General features: G+C 42.1%; 1 protein-coding gene across 2 annotated transcripts in view; it reads left to right on the top strand.

Moving 5' to 3' along the window:
- The first annotated feature begins 345 nt into the window (after positions 1–345).
- LIN28B (lin-28 homolog B) overlaps positions 346–17,777 on the top strand; it is a 92,201-nt gene continuing 74,769 nt past the window's right edge. The window contains exons 1-2 of one of the 2 annotated variants that reach the window (XM_081857439.1): positions 346–416; positions 10,267–10,315. In XM_081857439.1, the coding sequence (XP_081713565.1) occupies positions 10,282–10,315 (34 nt within the window). In that variant the 5' untranslated portion in view covers positions 346–416; positions 10,267–10,281. Of the gene's footprint in view, positions 417–1,729; positions 1,805–10,266; positions 10,316–17,777 lie in introns of those variants that run through there. The other variant, XM_081857440.1, reaches the window with a different exon arrangement.

The following is a 17,777-nucleotide window of genomic DNA, read 5'->3' on the forward strand; positions in this document are numbered from 1 at the left end:
TTGCCCCCGAGCCGGGCGGGCCACGGGCGAACAAGAGGGAAAGCTGCCTTGGGGAGGGGGGCGTGGCGCGCCGAGGTGGAGCAGGGAAGAGGCGCGGCCGGGCAAGAGGAGCCTCCGCTCTCGTCCGCGAGGCCGGGGGGGCGCGCGCGGGGGGGGGGGCTTCAGCAGGTGGGCGCCCGCGGCGGCGGCGGCGGCGGCAAATCAGCGGCTGCTGCAGCTGCGCCGCCTCAGCGTCGTCGCTCCCGCTCGGCTGCAGCCAGCGAGCGCCGCTCTTTCCTCTCGGCCGCCTCCTCCTCCTCCTCCTCCCCTCCCCTCGCTGCTGCTGCTCCTCCTCCTCCTCCTCCTCTCTTCCATCTTTCACGGCGAAGCAGCAGCAGCCCAGCCCTACTCGGCCGAGCAACCATGGCGCGCGGGAGGTAAGCAAGCCCTTCGCCTCCCCGGCGCCCCTCACACGGCAAGGGGGCGGGGACAAGGGAGGGAGGGAGGGGGCGCGCGAGGCGGGGTGTGCCCCCCCCTTGGAAAGAAAAGTTGTTGGCAGGAGCGAGCCTTGTGTTCCTGGGTGGCCACTGGGATGCTGGAGAGGGGGGTGCACTTCCGGGTTCACACCTCTATTAGATGATTTATCCTAGGACTTCTCCTGTCCGCCCGCAAACGCCCTCAAGTCAGTCGTGGAGTCCCGTGTGTCTGTGTGTCAAGACCAAGCAGAGAGAATATATATGATGAACCATATATACATCATAATTACACCCATCCACCCGCAGGGCCGGATTTAGTTTTGATGAGGCCCTAAGCTACTGAAGGTAACGGGGCCCTTTACACGTCCAGCTGTCCTTTGTCAACAACAAATTGTCGCTGTTCTTCTGTGTTGAATATATGCTATATGGTAATTTATGGACCTAAAGCCATTTGCACATAATAAATAGGAGCCTACACAACACAAAACACTGTTGCTGTATGTAGTTTTCATTTTATTTCTTTTTTATCTTATATTTTGGAAATGTACATCCAGTGTTTTTTCCCCTTTAAATTTTTTTGGGGGGGGGGAGCCCAAGAGAGTGAGGCCCTAAGCTATAGCTTGTTTAGCTTATACGTAAAGCCGGCACTGTTTACACGCACAGACACACACATTATATATACACACCACGAAACCAAAGCCTGTATCACCAGCGTGCATTTGAATGTATTAACTCGCTTGCGCCAAGGTTCTCTTCTTTCTCTTTGGAAGCCAGGTAATGGTGCCGCAAGTGAACGCCAGGGGGCGCCGCGTCTCCTCCTCCTCCTCTCTCTCTTCTCCCCCCCCCCTCCCAGCCCCGCCGTCCCTTTGCCTCGCCACTCCCCTCTCCCCCTTGTTGCAAGTAGATCTTCTTTGTATCTCCAAAAAGCCACCAAGGAAATAATCTGAGCGGGGTGGGAGGGGGTGCAGGGGGAGGGGGGGTGGGATGCTAAAGGAAGAACCGCAGCCCAGCTCTTCGGAGGAGAGAGCCTTACGCTGCGAAGGTGGTGGGGATGCAAGCTGAGGAAGAGAAGCGAGATGGGCAGCAGCTTATATTGTTTTGCTAAGCACCGCAGGGCGTGAGCCTTTTAAAAACTGATTGCAAGAGCAGAGAGGATGGGACTGGCCTTTGCATCGACTTTGTGGCCAAAGAGTCTTGTTGGTTTTGGTTCTTTTTTTAAAAAAAAGCAAAACTAATGCACCTTCGTAACTAGCCTAGCCTTTGTGGCTTTTATAGGGGAAGTGAGGGTGAAAGGCAGGTCGATGCTTGATCATTTGTGTAAATCGGGGTCCTCACTAGGATTGTAAAATGTAAGTAATAGGCCGCCATTTTGAACTGTTTCATGCAGTAGAAAATGAAATCCTTGGTCTTACGTTGTTTCTTTGTTGCTCTCCCCCTCCCCCTTAATTCCTTCCTTCCTCCCCCCCCCCCGCGCCTGCCCCCATCGCTCCCAGTGTTGCTATTTTTTTTTTTTCTTCTTCTTCTTCTGTTAAGTTGTTGCAGTACTATGTAGCAATGATTCTAAACTCCTTGTGAAACTGGATGTATTGATGGCATGTAATGAAAGGGAAAATAAAGAACCTAAACTTATATGAGCTCTGTTGCCTGCTTTTCTCATACTGTAAAAAGAAATCTAGTTAAATTGGTCTGGTGGGTGGGCATAAACGGGAGTGCTTTGTACTAGGGGTAGGGTGCGATGGATTTCTGTATTCCTCTAGTCAGGAAAAGGTTTGCTTTCCCATTTGGAAACAAAAGGTAACTTAATATATCCCACAATACATTTAAAGTATTTAAGTAGGCTGTCTTCTGTCTCAGTGGTTCAGGCTCCTGAGAGACTCTAATTAAAAGTTCCCTGGCTATTAAAGTCGTGTAAAGGTAAGTTCTAGTAAACCTGAAAAACAACAAAATCAAGTCAAAACTGAATTTGAACTGCCGTCTTAGGGTATTTTAGGTATTTTAGCTAATATGTTTCAAGACACTTGCAGCAGCAATAATATATATTTATCTAGATTATAAGAAAATATAAGCTGAATGATTGATGGTGTATAGTAGAGTTTTACATATGCTTTACTCTTTTCTTTTGAAAACTAGATACAGCCTAATATACATATCCTTTTATCAAAATATCTTCCCCTTTCAGAAGAGCTATATTGCCCATTAAAAAGAAGCCTAAAAGGGCTATTATCAAAATTAGGGGCACCTTAAATTTGTGTTCTCTAAATAGTCTTCAGGAACAGTTCTGCTTAATTTCAGAAATGTCAATCAAACAAATTAATTTTAACCAAGCAAAGCCATTGGCCACTGAGAATAAGCTACTGATAAAATGTCAAGTAATTAGCACTACAGTACATAGAAATCAGGTGGTTGGGCCATTCTATTATTATTTAATGAAGCAGGGACACCTGACACTATTTGGGAAATGACTCATTTTTAGTTGTATTGAATCTGGAGCCAATGTTAGTTAAATACATTGTCTCTACAAGAGTAGCCGTATTGACCAAAAATGTACATTAAAAACACTGTTGTGATCTTATATTTTTGGCTCTCGTAATTTACTGTGAAAGAACTGTCTTAATAGAAAGGCTTTATATATTTTGCTGCTTAATGATACACCCTTGCAGCCATACTACAAGGTGTGAAAACCAAATCTGCAGAAATGAGCATCTTAACATGCTTGCGAAGTGCATATTAAAAAGGGATTTTTTTTAATTATCTAAAAGGCTAGAATAAAAATGTGATGTATTAAAATAAAAAAGGCTTGTGTCAGGATTAAAAGCCTTCACTATTGCTACTGACAGAATGAAGTGCTCCCATGTAAACAGTATCCTCAGAGCACATCTCTTGAGTGGAAAAATGAGGTATAAAGAGCTAAGCATTGCACATAATTCTTTGGTTTAGTTTTAAATTGTATGGTTTAGGAAAATGTGGCAAAGTCATCATTTTGCCTGATTGCTTTGCTACATACCAGAGGATCTCACTGTATACAGTATTTGTTACTAGATGGCAGTTTCTGGAGCCATTTTAAATATTTTAGAGCTGTCCTAGTACGCAATTGCTCCCAATGAATTAAGCAGAAACATCATTACAGTTTCCCCAATATATTTATTGCTGGACTTCTATGTTACTTCACCAAATTTATAAAGCTAGTTATGGTTTGCAAAAATATTGGAGGATATGCATTTACACAATAGCCCCTGTATGACGCTGTATGATGTCGCTGACCGGAGTGCTGAAGCAAGACAGCCATCTTGATCATTATGAAATCCAATTGCAAACATCCTCAAGTTCTGAAATGATAGCATTATTAGAGTAAGTCACTGTATCTTTCATTTTATTCCCTTATTATATATTTAACAAATTGTATAAGGCTAGTTTTGCAAAAAGCAGGTATGTCTGCCTGGTGTATTGTGCTTTATACTTGGGTGTTGAATACTGTGACCCTTCTGTATTGATAACTTATCATAAGAACGGCCACCTTAGAATTGTTTTAATCTAGCAAACTAAAGCCCTATAGTGGCAATAGATTTTAGGGAGGGTAGATAGCCTTTCAAACTCTCAAAACTTAGTCTATCATGAAAGCTTACATTGCAGCTCTGATCCTTAACAAACCCGTTGGGTGAGGTCTACATAAAAGTTTCAGCAAAATTATGTGTATTATTATTATTAGCTTAAATATTGTGAAGCAGAGCATAATGTATTTTGGTGGAGAAGCTCTTAGAGAAACAAGCAGAATAAATGAATAAATGGGATATTTCATTTTTTCCATGAAAAACACTCCATGCAGTTCACTACAGTTTGTGTTCTCTTTCCATTTTAAAATATTAATATTTAACACATGACTGCTTCAAATCATGTTTCTAAAAATAGAATGAATTGATATTCAGGGTCCTCAAATTAAAGGCCAAAGGTGACAAACCAAGACAAAGGTCACACAGCTCATTTTCAAGCAATCAGATTTAACTTTGCCTCATGCTAGAACAAAAACTTAACTATACAGAAAAGAAATGTATCATGTCACCCTTAAATGAGAAATGCAGGTTGTTTTACAGGTTTTGAAGTAATAGGCATTTACAACTCAAGGCTAAGTGTAATGAACTTGTTCATATCTTACATAGCAGCGTGTGAGCTTTAGTATTGCTATTTTAATGGTAAATTACCTCTAAGTAGATACAATCTCTAAATGTTAATGCAACCATGTCTTTACTGATTTCATCATTACAGCACATGTCTTGTCACAATTTAAACAAGCTGAACTAAGATCTTAAACTTTTAGTACACTAGTACTAAAAAATATATGTTTTGTTGAATGAATTTAATATTATGTTTTACCCCTAATTGGTAGCTTCAAGATTAAAATAGGTCCTTGTCCACAAAAGCTTAGGCCTCAATCAATCTGTTTGTCTTTGAGTGCCACAGACGTTGTGAGCCTGCTAAAACACTGGTACACCTCTCAAATTTGCTGTTTTCCTTCAGTCAAATAAAATATTTCCATTATTACTGAATAATGTCATCCACTATGACTTGAATTACTTTCTAAACTTAGTCTCTCATTGCTCACCTTTAATTGTCAGATTATAAATACAGTATCATTAAACAAATTAAAAATCTGCACAGAATAATGGGAGTATGTGTTTTTTAAAACACACCAACCACCTATCACTAAACTGGGGGGGGGGGGCAGGATGTGTTTTTATTTATAATAGTTTGCATTAAAAAGAATTTTTAAATATGAACTTCAGTTGTTTGCAAGATCTGCATTAAACTTAAACTATGTGAATGTAAGTTACTAATTTTTCTTTTCAGTGGCTTCATTTTTGTTCATGACAACTGAAAATATGTAAATTTAATGGAGACATCTTAATTCTGCATTTATACAATATTACCTAACCTTATTAAAATGTTGCCACTTGGTTAATGAATATACATAAAAATCAGCATGTTTTTGTTGAGTTTGTTCGCTTGTTAATACCTGGAACAGTCATCAAGTGCTAGGATAACTTTTTTAAAAAATTAGCTTGATGTTTAACTTCTGAAATAAATGTGTTAACAATATTTGTGGCAGGCCACATAGACAAAGGTTCACAAGAGTACAAAAATATACAGTTATCAAGATAATAATAGGCTCATTTTCTAATCATGGGTAATAATATTTGAATATACTGTAATTACTGTACAAGATAAGCCAGGTCTTTTAATTATCATGCCTAGCTGATTAGACAAGAAATCAATATTATTCTTCATATGTTTGGGTTTACTGCACATGCATACCAAGTCAATATAAATACAACCATTTACTAATATTAAAATACCAGAAGCAACTCTTCTTAAATGTGTCTTCTCTTGAGACTATGCTATGGGCTTAAATAAAATTGGTTCAGTTCTTGTAAAATCAGATGGAAACTTAATGTAGTTATGTATTTGATTGACTAATTGTTAAATGTTAATTTAAAGGCTGTTTAGAAAATCATTAAAAAGTGGAAGGCCCTTGATTTCTTTTCACTAAGGTATCCAAGAAATTTAGGTGTATGTTTTGAATAGACATTGGAAAAGAGATAAAGAGAGGGGTAAGTTGTTGCTCATTGAGTTCTACTTTAAAATAGCAATCTGTGTTTGTGACCATGCAGCTACACTAATATAACTGAATCCAGTTTTAGCCTCTCATTAAGTAAATTGGAATGGAGCACTATAAATGGACTAAACTATGTAATGCTAACTAATGTTGATTTGATAAATAAATTAAGTCACCCTTTTGGCTCTGGTGGTATAAATAGTATTATTGATGCTAGTGCATATATTCCTGAGATATGGATCTCTCAACATCAATAAAACAGATTGTATTTGACTGCATATATATTGAAATTAATGAACTTTATAAATGGATTGGTTCTCTTAACTATGCTAATTTCAAACTGTAGTTTCACTAGGCTTAATCTATCTGAATAATTTTAATACCTTAACAAGAAACAGAGGTGACAAAAAAATAAAACTCAAGATTTAACACAAAAAAGATAAAACCTGAAATCTTACCCTGATTAAATTTGGTAAAGTAAATCCCATGGATTCTGATCTGAACAAAGGTTACAGTACAATCCAGTTTAAATGAAGTACGTTTAAATTATATTATAATTGAAAAAGGAATATTTAAGCATTAGCATAACTATCTCTGTTGTTGAAACCACATGTTTGCCTTAATCAGAAACTGGCCTACAATGATTTCTCAATGTTTAGTGAAAAAATAAGCAAAAAATTGATATAGATATATTTTTCACCTATTTTATCAGTTTTGAATAGGCTTTAATTTCTTTTCCTAGGACCATAATATAATTAAAGGGTAAAATAATCCCATAACTTCTTTTTTAGTTATCTGATTTGTGGAATGCTGCTTTAAAATGCAGTTGGTAAAATGCATATTTGCTTAGTTACGCGGATCATTAAGGCTTCAGTTCTATAAAGTACATACTTCCCTATGAGTAACTTTCATTTAATTTAGTGGGGCATATGTTTGAGTCAACATATATAGGATTGTACCGCATATAATAAAACCAGGTCCTGTAACCTGTAATGTTGCTTCTATTACTATCGTTCATTAGAAGACAGTTTTCTTTTTCTTTTCTTTAAAAAAAATGCTTTAGAAAACAAATGTAACAAATAGTTTCCGGTTTACTGCATGTTATTCTAAACATTTTACAACTGAAGTTTATTTTCAGTTTTAATCTAAAGACTTAAACAAATATTTTCATGTAGTTCAAATTCCTCTTAGCAGAATTTATTCAAGCACTAAAATTCATTTTCAATGAAATGTATTTTTAAAAGGAAACCTTCCAGCTTTCATTTTAGTCTTGAAAAGAAGAATTACATTAATACAAATAATAGAAATAATAAGTGCTTATGTACATTTTAGATAGCTTAACTGAAGAATTTCCATCTAGGAGTAGAAGTGGGGGGGGGGGAAATGAGCTGCAAGACAAATACAATATAACATGACCATAACTAACCAAAACAAGGTCTGAAACATGGACCGGGGTGTGTGTACTGTATTATGATGTATTTAAATAAATGCACATTCTTTCCTCACTTTTCATAACTGTTTTATTTGTCTCATTTGATTCTTACCCATCTCAATTTTTAAAATGTGAACAATTAAACTTTTTCTTTAGCACATATTTTAAGGAAAATTAAAGAAGAATAGCTTTTCAGAACTCATATATAATATTACATTGTTCATGTTGTCTCATTTGAATTAAATTTTAGGGCAGAGCATCTCTTAAAAACCATAACCTTCTATTTTTCAATTGCCTTTGGTGGCAGAGGAAGAGTGCCTAATACAGGTGCTTAATATACAAGTTTCAAAAATATCAGATTAAAATGACATAAAAATGAAGTTTCAAATATATATAATTGAAATGGCAAAGCATGTAAACATATGACATGATTTGATGTAACACTTTATCATCTCTTGTCCAAGTGTCAGGGAAACATTTTGCTGAAAAAGCTCTGGGTTGTCTTAAGCAAAATTTATAATCTTGAATTTGACAGTGTCCCCAAACATACTTATTACTATACTACTTGACAGAATATAGCTTGGATTTTTCAGGAAAGCTGTTGATGTGCTTGTCTGAATAGGTTGCCTACTTCTGCATTGCCCAATAATACAATGAAGATCTTTGTTCATTATCCTTTCTAGGTTATTAGTTTCTGTGAGAAACTAATTCTCACTAAACAGTTGGAGAAACAATATGAAATTGCAGTAGATCCATCCCATTGTAGTGCAGCACTTGCTGAGACCAAGGAATCTGCATTTGCCAACACACATCTCTTTTGTACCACCCCCACCTTATTGACTTGCTTTCTGAAACTCCTGTGCTAGTGCTGGGGATTATGCTAGCCTATTGATCTACATAATATCATGCAATACCAAAGCATACTGCTGCATGCAAAGGATAATGCAGGTGCAAGAGGGCAGATGGAATTTGCCTGGACTAGAAGCTTTGGGTGAAACTTGGTAAAATCATTACCTCAGGAATTGTATTTTCCCTCAGGTAAATTACACTGGGAGGGTTAGCTCACAATTAAAAGAAACCCAGCAGCCCCAAAATTCTGTAAGTATCCATTATTATTTAGCAAATTTTCTGTTTCTTGATGTTTTTATTCCCTTTTAATTATGGAAAAATGGACTTCCTACCTGCTACATGAAACCAAGCTATTTTTCATGAGAAATGGGAGCTTGCATTGAATTCGTCAAGGTAAAACCCAAGTACTGTATGTTTGCCTTGTAAATGTTATATAGTGAAGAAGAATCAGTCCTTTTGGTTCTAAGAATAATAAAAAGGGTGGCTTAAAGAAAATCACAAGGCACTGAAGAAATGTGCTGTACAGTGTCAATCTTGTAACAGTAAGAGGGGGCAGGAAAATGCTCTCCACTCATGAGTAACTACTATATCACTGAAATATGCTCCAGTCCAAGATGGCTGTCGTCTGTTAAAGAAACAAAAGGTATTTTATTTGTATCATGTGAATTTTAAAGGTGTTCCAGTGTTGTAGTTGTACAAAGAATCATTTATATGGTGCGGTACTTTATCTCAATATAGTATTACAGTGTAATTTAATTATAAATGTATATATTCAATAACTATATATGTTGCTATTCATAAAAACATCAGAGTGGTTTATAACAATTATGCATTAGAACATACAGTGAAAACAATATAAAATAATTAAAAATTAGAAAGCAGATATCTATAATGGAAAAAATGTATTCTTAATTGACTTCATAAGCCTGATGGACTAGAAAATTTTCAACCTTAATTCAACAAGCTTATACAAAATTAAATCTTAATTACTACATGAATTCTTGTAGCTTGCAGTATTTTGCATGACTTATCTTTCAAATGTGGAGTGACTCTGGAATTTTGCCGGGAGTGGGGTGGGGAGGTGCTGATAAGAAAGCTGTAATAAAACAAGGAGTGGTGAAGTGCTTTTGGCATGTGTTAAACTATCAGTTGTAAGGGAGACACAGTTATTGGAGTAGTCATTACATAGCTAGCTTCTGGACAGTCCAGAAAACTCAGAAATGGATTGTTGGAATGTAACCTAATCTACATGCATAACCCAGGTAATAAATTCACCCTTTTTAGACACCCAACATGCAAGCACTAAACAGTTTAAAAACAATATGTGACACCTTCTGTTTATCGAAGCAAAGTTTTTGCTTAACGTCTGTAGGAACAAGCTCTGAAGGAAAATGGCTGATAGGATTTTCATTTGTAACAGAGAAATGTGACATGCCTTTAAGTTTTATTAAGGTTTATTTGCATTTGTCTGGGTTATTTTATATATGTTCATCATGACTGTGGCTAAACAATGACATTAATTTTATATTGCATATAACATGTGCTGCCTGAATGCTACATCCAGCAAGCCATAGACTTTGAGCTGCTTCTGCCATTATTAATTGAACAATGCATTGTGTTATCCAGTTACCATTAGGTATCTTGCTTGTGGAAGAGATCAGTTAAAGAACACTTTTCATAAAAATGTGGGTGTATTTCTCCCCTCAGTGCATTAGACTGATTAGAACACCACCTGGTTATCCCATTGTGGTTGTGATGAGCTAGGTAAATCGCAACCTGTTAAAAGTTTACAGGTCACTTCATAGAGTCAAGAACAGACATTTTATGGCCTTCTAATGAGCCATTAAACTGGAGAACAGATAATTAAATACAGTGCTCTGGTAGAATTAACATAGTAGTGACTGCAGCTCTCTGATTTCCAGGTGCCTCAGAAGACTATGAAATCATTCTGGGAAGCCTCTTCAAGTCCAGGTTAGTCCTCTTTATTCCTCTCACCACCCCATTTTGTGACTGTACTAGTTTGCCCATGGGTGACTGGAACTGAGAACATCTTTCCTAAACTGATTGAGCCTAGTTTCCCTGAGGAAACACATCATTAAAATGTACCCTGATTTTTCGAAGGCTCGGCAGCCAGTTACCTAAATTAGGTGCCAGCTGAATCCAAATAAAAGTTAATCATAATAGCCAGTAATTTCTGTAGCCTAGTTTAACATACGCTTCTTTCGTTTTACCAATAATTACTTCCCAGGAAGTATTTAAAGATGCACAGTACCACGCCCCCTCGGAAGAAAAAGAGGCAGAGCCAAACTTGAGAAGCCATCACAATCTCCTTCTCAGCATCCTTAAAAACCCCACTGCTCAATAGGGTTAATCTCTTGTAGGTGTATTGAGGTTCACAGCCTTACACATAAGTCTAATGTAGTGTATGCTTATTGAAAAACTGGGATAGCTCTGTCAGTAGAGCATGAGAGCCTCAAGGTGGTGAGTTCAAGCCCGACATTGGGCAAAAAGATTTCTGCATTGCAGGGGGTTGGACTAGATGACCTTTGTGGTCCCTTCCAGCTCCACAGTTCTATGATTCTGTAATCTTCACGAGAATAATTTGTTGCCAGCCCAACATTAGTACTAATAAAATACAACATAAAAAGTGTCAATAGTGGCTTGCTGAGGGTGTCCTATTTCAGAAAACCTTGTATCTTATACTCCTATTTCTGGCACAGCCTTTCAGATCCTGCTGTTGGGTTCAAAAGTGCCATCCGAACATCACAGACTTGTACATGCTTACATGGGCCTAGCCAGGATTTTTGTTAGGGGGGCAGGCCTTTTGTTAGGTAGGCAGAACCTCAGTCAGCTATGTATTTTTATTGATTTGTATTGATTGGGGGGCAGCTGCCCCTTCCTGCCCCCCTTGGCCCATGCATGCTTATGCAGAAGTAAGTTGATGCCCAGTGGGACTTACACCCAAGTGTATGTTTGTAGGATTGCAACCTAACAGGCTTCCCACCCCAATTTTATTCTGTATTCCCGCCCCCAGTGTTCTGCATACTCTCCCTTTAGGAATTCTGATACAACATAGCCTGTTGAGATTGATATCAACCATAGACACGAACTCCACTCCATTTCCTTCAACTAGTGAAGGAAAAGGAAGCTGGGTGGGGGTGTAGATTACCGTAGTTCCAAGAGTTTGCTTTTTCATTTGCTGGCCATGGGGCTGCTGGAGTTAATTCTGCTGCTGTCTTGCAGATTGTATTAGGCGCTTGCAAAATCAAGTAGATTAAGTTAAAACAAAACCTTAGAGGTTTGAACTGTATAGAGCCCACACCATCTTATTTCCAGAGAATCTCTGATCTACGCTTAGTAGCCCCACTTTGGGCGGATTAATGACAGACCAGGACGGGTTGGGGGACCACCCCTCCCAGCCAGTGCTAGCCTACCTTTCTCCTTATCCGCCTCTTGACTCGGCCTCTTTCCATCTCCATCCCCTGTTCCTACTGCTTGCCAGCCGGAAGGCATCAACACGACTCCCCCCGCCCTTTTTTAAAGCTAGCTATCTTCCATGTCGCCGCAGGCCAAGTGGTGGTTCCTTTATTGCGTTCTTCCCGAAACTAGTTTACAGGGTCAAACTCATTCTCGCTCATCTGTTTTCTGAATTTATTGGCCCATAAAGCACGGAAGAATCTCCCGGCCGGCCGGCCGGCCAGCTAACTTTCTGGTCGACGGGTAGGTGGAACTCTGCGCGCGCTTACCTGGGAGCAAGCCTCCCTCCGCCAGAGTGGCGTTTACTTCCGAGTAGACAGTGCCCTGGCTTGCCCTGTGAATCCTGAACTTTCTGCAGCCGCCTCTTAGCGCCGATCACTCTTCCCAGTTACTCTTAGCGAAATTCACCTTCGATGCCTCGACGGGGAGCCTTCTAAAAGGAACTCCTGCAAGATGCCCCCGCTGCTCCCCTGCGTTGAAAAGGCAAAAGTAAAAGCTGCCGACGGACGCGGAGCCACCCGGGTGGAGCTCCGAGTAGTCAAAGCGCCCTAGCGCCGTCGTCTCCACTGCCCCGGACTTACCTATTGAAACAGGGTGACCGCATCGATCGCTTCGGCTTAGGAGGTGAAAGCTACGAATGCACGTGGATGCAGCTTGAACGTGTGAACAGGCTCCGCCGCACAACGCAGTGGAACAGGCGATGAATGCATTGTGGTGCTGCGGTTTGTTGCTTTCCCTCACCTGCTTGTCATCGCTGGATGAACACGAATGCTCCCTTCTCGCACGGCATTTTTCCAGCATCGCATTTCCTCGGCTCTCCCTACCATGTGAACAGTGCAATCTGGGGCATGTTCAATCCGAAGCAAATTCCATTGAGTTAAACGGGACTTGCCAACATACTGCCTTCCTTCCAGTGGCTCTTGAACGCCAACTCTCGTCAGCCCTAGCCAGAGTGACCAATGGTTACTGTCAAGGATAGTGGTAGTTCTAGAGAGGGTGACATCGTTGGTTCCTCCGCCCTCACACGTATGTGTAGTGTTGCAACTAAGATTATACATAAATTACTCATGAGTAAGCGTCCTTCAGTTGTATGCCCATGCATAGGATTTCCTTTTTTGTTCCTTAGCCATAGCTAAGGAAGTAAAATTTGCGAATATTCATTTACTTATCTCTGAATGCATATCCCCATGTGCTCAGCTGTCGTCTTTGGCTGGAGCCACGCGGCTCCCTGAACTCTGATGTATTTGAAATATGACACTTCGCGGGGTTGGCGGGCAATAGGAGCCCCGAAACTGTCTCTCTTCCCCTCACTTTGGGTTTGGGGACTAAATTATCTTTCGAAAGGTGCCACGTCTACCGGAGTAACCACACCTCGTGAGGTTAAATTAGAAACGGTGGTGGTGGTGGTGCTTATTAGTATGGCATCGATTTCTCGAGAATATCAGCCTGCAAACTCAGGCATGTTTACTTAGGATCCCTTTATCTTACGCCTAAGTCAACGTGATTAAGGTTTTCAGCGGAGCTTTTGCTAAATAGAGCAAAGGTTTTGTTAGATTTAAAGGCGCTGCAGAAGGACTCTTGAGACAACGTGCCTACATCTCCGACAGCTTCTGAATCGAATGGTTCCTTGTTGCTTAACGGATTTACCCTAATATATACGCACCTGTTTTGTGTTTTTGGTGGGAGTCGAGGGAAAGTAGAAATTGCGGAAAGGGGGTAGTTGGTTTTCCCCCTTTGCTTTTGTTACGCTCCAGATAAGGAAGGTTGTCTTGTTGCTAAGCTAAAATATAAGGAGAAAGGGAATTCTCCCAACATTCTTCGGGGTACTCGTTGCTTTGAAGCTTTTGCTTTGTTCGACGTGGGGTGGCTGTGTAGCCACATTTCTCTCGTACGGAATCGGAGCCGCGTACGAAAGCACGTGTCTTTCGCGCCTCTTGTGCATTTCCGTGGACTTTGCGCAGATGAAAGATCCGTTCCTAGTTTTCTGAACGTCTTTGGCAATATGAAGAGGCAGCCCCCTTAAAGCTAACTCTCGCAACGGGTGGTTCCAGGAATGGATCATTTCAGAAACGTCGAGACTTTGTTGTTGTTTTTTTTTTTTGGGGGGGGGTGGCAGTAAAATAGAAACCAGGAAAGGAAGAGAAAAGGACGCGCGCTCCCACACACCCAAAAAATTGAGCCGATGATGGCCATAATTCAGCAAAGGCTAATGAAGACTGGGGTGGTTCCTATGCCTTCCTTCGCCCGGCACATTAAGACTGACATTTTGAGAGAGAGGGTCTGGTAACTTCAGGAAACAACTGTGCGTAGGTCGAGGGCGCTTTTGCTTGCGCGTTTGGTGTGAGCGGGGTGGGGCGGAAGCCTATTTCGTGTGGCCTCTTTTCTTCTTCTTCTTTTTGAAACTTGCCTTGGGCGTCAGCGTAACGTACAAGCACAAATTAGTCTTCCCTGTGGTATTTAAACTGCCCTCCTCTGTCAACTGTCATTGGAGGGAGAAGCCGTTTCCTCGTACAGCTTCAGCCTCCCCCGCCCCCTTGGAAAGTCCAAACTATGGACACGGACAAATTTATCTGTATTTCTGGGCGCATACAAAAGCGGGCGAACAAGCGGGTACGGAACTTGGTATCCCAAGGCTACTTTAGGAGAGATTCTACCGGGTGTTAAATATGGTGATAGTTGGACAGTGTAATTATTATTAATAATAATTTATTCAAAGGTAAATGTCTTTTAAAAATGCTGCAGAGGTTCTATGCGTTGTGAAAATTCATCGACGTAGACCTGGATAATATATAGTGGGGTCTGGGGTGCAGAGAAAGAGAGCGGCTCATGCTTTCAGGTCACTAAAGGAGAGCGGTGAATGCGGAACAGCCAGCAGCAAAGGGAATTGAAGAGGGGCAAAACAAGAGTGCCTCTGAACATGTGCCGATTGCTTTCAATTAACCTAGCTTGGATGGACACTTTCCTTGCAGAAATGTTTTCTGGAGGAGCGCAGAGGAGGGGTGGGAGAGGGAAGCCTTTTCCAGGGAAGGGTGGCTTTGCTGGGCGCCGGCAAGTCTCAGAGGTCAGCTATGGAATAGTTCCGGTTTGTAGGAAGCCTGCGGGCAAGAGAGAAGCGCCCCCCCCCCGAGATTCTGCTGCTCCGGGTCTGCTTTTAATAGAAACCAGGGGCAAAATAATAATTAATAATAATAAAAACCCGGGATGTTCGGTTTCCTCTCTCAGGACCGCTGCGACGGCATCGGGGGTGGCGGGGGGCGCTTTAGTTACAGGCGGGCAGCAGGGCTTATCCCCGCTTTGCTTCTATCCCCCCTCCAAACAGGTTCATGCTGCGCCGCCTCCAGAGGATGCAGCGAGGTGCTGGCCCGAAAGACGGGCGTCGAAGTTTTCTCTTTGATCTGAACACGTGCATTCCCAGGGAAGCCTCGCTTAGGAAGGGCGGGGGGTGGAGACTGGCAACGAAAGAAGGAACCCAGTGGACACCGCTGGGCAACCCAACCCGATCCATTGCAGACAGAGGCGCCCTGCGCTTTGGAAAGCTCTTGTCCAGGCCAGGCGGGTCAGTCTGGTGGGAAGTAAACCTCCTGGGTTTCTACATACAGACTCTTCCGAATTTTTGCTGGTTCTGCGCGCTCTTTCTCCGCTTGATTTCTCTGCTCTCTCCCTTCCCCACCGCGTTTCGATTTAGGAAGTTTGCGAGAGTTGCCAGCTGGCTCCGGCTCTCTACCTTCCACGGAACTTAAAAGGCCGAGGTCCGTGGCAGGAAATGAATGAGCCGATAACATCTGACACCAGTGACCAGTCCGCTGACCCCCAGCCTTAATTCCGCTAAGACTGGAGGCCTCCAAATTTGGGCAAGCGCGCCTTTCGTCGAATAGCGCCGCCTCTGCTTTTCAGTTACTGCTGCTTATGGTTTCCTACGTCTTACTGTTGCACACTTTGTAATTATTTCCTGAGTTAAAAGGGAAAGCTACTCTTCAGAAATTAGTCATCGTTGCTGAATCAGACGCTAAATGTCCACAGTTCAAACTTCTCTCTCTCTCTTAACATGTCTTGGAGTTTCATTTTGAGAGAATTCCTAGAGTTCCTGCATGTTTACTCTTAAGTAAGTTGCACTGTATTCAGTGGGACTTACCGTCCTGAAAGTGTGGTTAGGATTGCAGTTAAAGGCGCCACTCATTGCACAGGTTGTCATTTCACACACACACACACACAGAGAGAGAGAGAGAGAGAGAGAGAGAATGAATATGCTGAGGAATATTTTGAACTGAGTTTGCAAAATGTTACCCGACAATTACGTTTTTTCCCTACCATACCTAGCCAAAGGAAGCACACATTGCACTGGCTTCTGAGTCAGTGGAAGCCGGGCTGTTGCCCTAGTAGGAACTGCATAAAGAACTGCATAAAGCGAGAAAGCAAGAGTGTTGCTACATAACTTTATGGAAATCGTTTGACCTGTCAAAAGGTACTCTGAAACATATTCATCACTTTCCTAAAGGCAAAAACCAGTCGTGTTTATTATGAGACATTCGTTCGTGGACTTGATGTCTCTAGGAAACCTCATGCTATAAATGTGCAAGTCTTTAGTGACGAAGGTTCAGTGACACCAGACTTTGAGAGACGTGAAAGCCTGTCGTTCGAATTTCGCAAAACAGCATCCGGAAGAGAAGGCACACAGATCCATTTGTCTTATGCCGCTGTTGCTAGAAGCGTGTAGGAAAGAACTACAGTCTTTGCTCCCCTCTGCCCCCCAAACAAACCATCCTCCACCAACGCGCATCTCCGCTTCGCCCATATCAAGCATACAGCACTTTAAATAAAACAAAGATCTGACTGTCCCCCTTCCTGAAAATGGAGAATGCACCTATCTGTCCAATTACACGCGCAAGGCCGGGCTGCAGAGGCCATGGATTTCAATGAAGCGCGCAGACCGATTCTGTACCTGGAAAGGGTGGATTCAGCGCAGGGCACCACTCCGGCGACGCAGGGCGAGGAGGAGGGGCCGGGGGAGGGGCGGCAGGCGAAGCCGACACCGCTGGGCGGAGGGAGGCCGGTCGAGCGCCACTCTTGAAATAACCAAGAGGAAATTTACAGCTGAAGACGGCGAAGGAATGTCCCGATCTCGGGCGCCTGCTCCACTGAAGCCCGCGACGCGTGCATTTCTTTCATTCAAGCAGAAAACCGCCCTCGTGGCACGAATGTTAAGAGGGAATCACCTCGGTGCCAAAAAATAAAATCGCGGAAAGAATGCCCCTGCCCCGCAAAACAACCAAAAACGGGAGAGGGAAGAGTAAATAGGCTCTTTTAGCCAGTCCGGAGGCCTTCTGTGTTTGTTCAGACTGCCTGTCGCCAGTTCTAAAACAACGGCGGGCAACCTTGCAAACGCATAAAAGCATATTCAGGGCAGATCAGCAAACTGGGCGGAGGGAGGGAGGGTGGGCAGAAGAGGAAGGAGAAAATCTATCTTGCAACCTGTCAAGCCGCAAGCGTCCAAACTTTAGGCTGGTAGAGCACGAGAATTTTTTTGTTTTCTTACTTGGCGTGAGTGGTGAGACCGGGGGCCTGAGAGCACTTTATTCGGGTAGAAACGCCGAGGAAATAAATTGCGGGGGGGAGGCTCTAGATCCATGTGCTTAAAAATTGGGGGGGGGGACTCACAGTGGAGCAGGGGGGGGGAATATGGAACAACACTTTCATTAATTTTTCTGAAATATATCGATCAAGATATCAATTTTTACCACTTACTTACTTGTTCCAAGTGGTGAAATGAGTATTAGAATGGAGACCGAGCGCGCGTAATTCCTGTTAACGGTGGTTCGGTCTTTTATTTTGGAAAAGAGATAAATTTGGGACCGCACAGGGAAAGTGCTACGAGTAGTGTCACACGGGCTCCTTAACGCCAAGAAACAGGGGTGTGCGTCCAAGCGCCGCTCGCAGGGCCAACTTATTCTTCTTCCCT

Source organism: Podarcis erhardii (assembly GCF_964252035.2).
Source record: "Podarcis erhardii genome assembly, chromosome: 3".
NCBI lineage: Eukaryota > Metazoa > Chordata > Lepidosauria > Squamata > Lacertidae > Podarcis > Podarcis erhardii.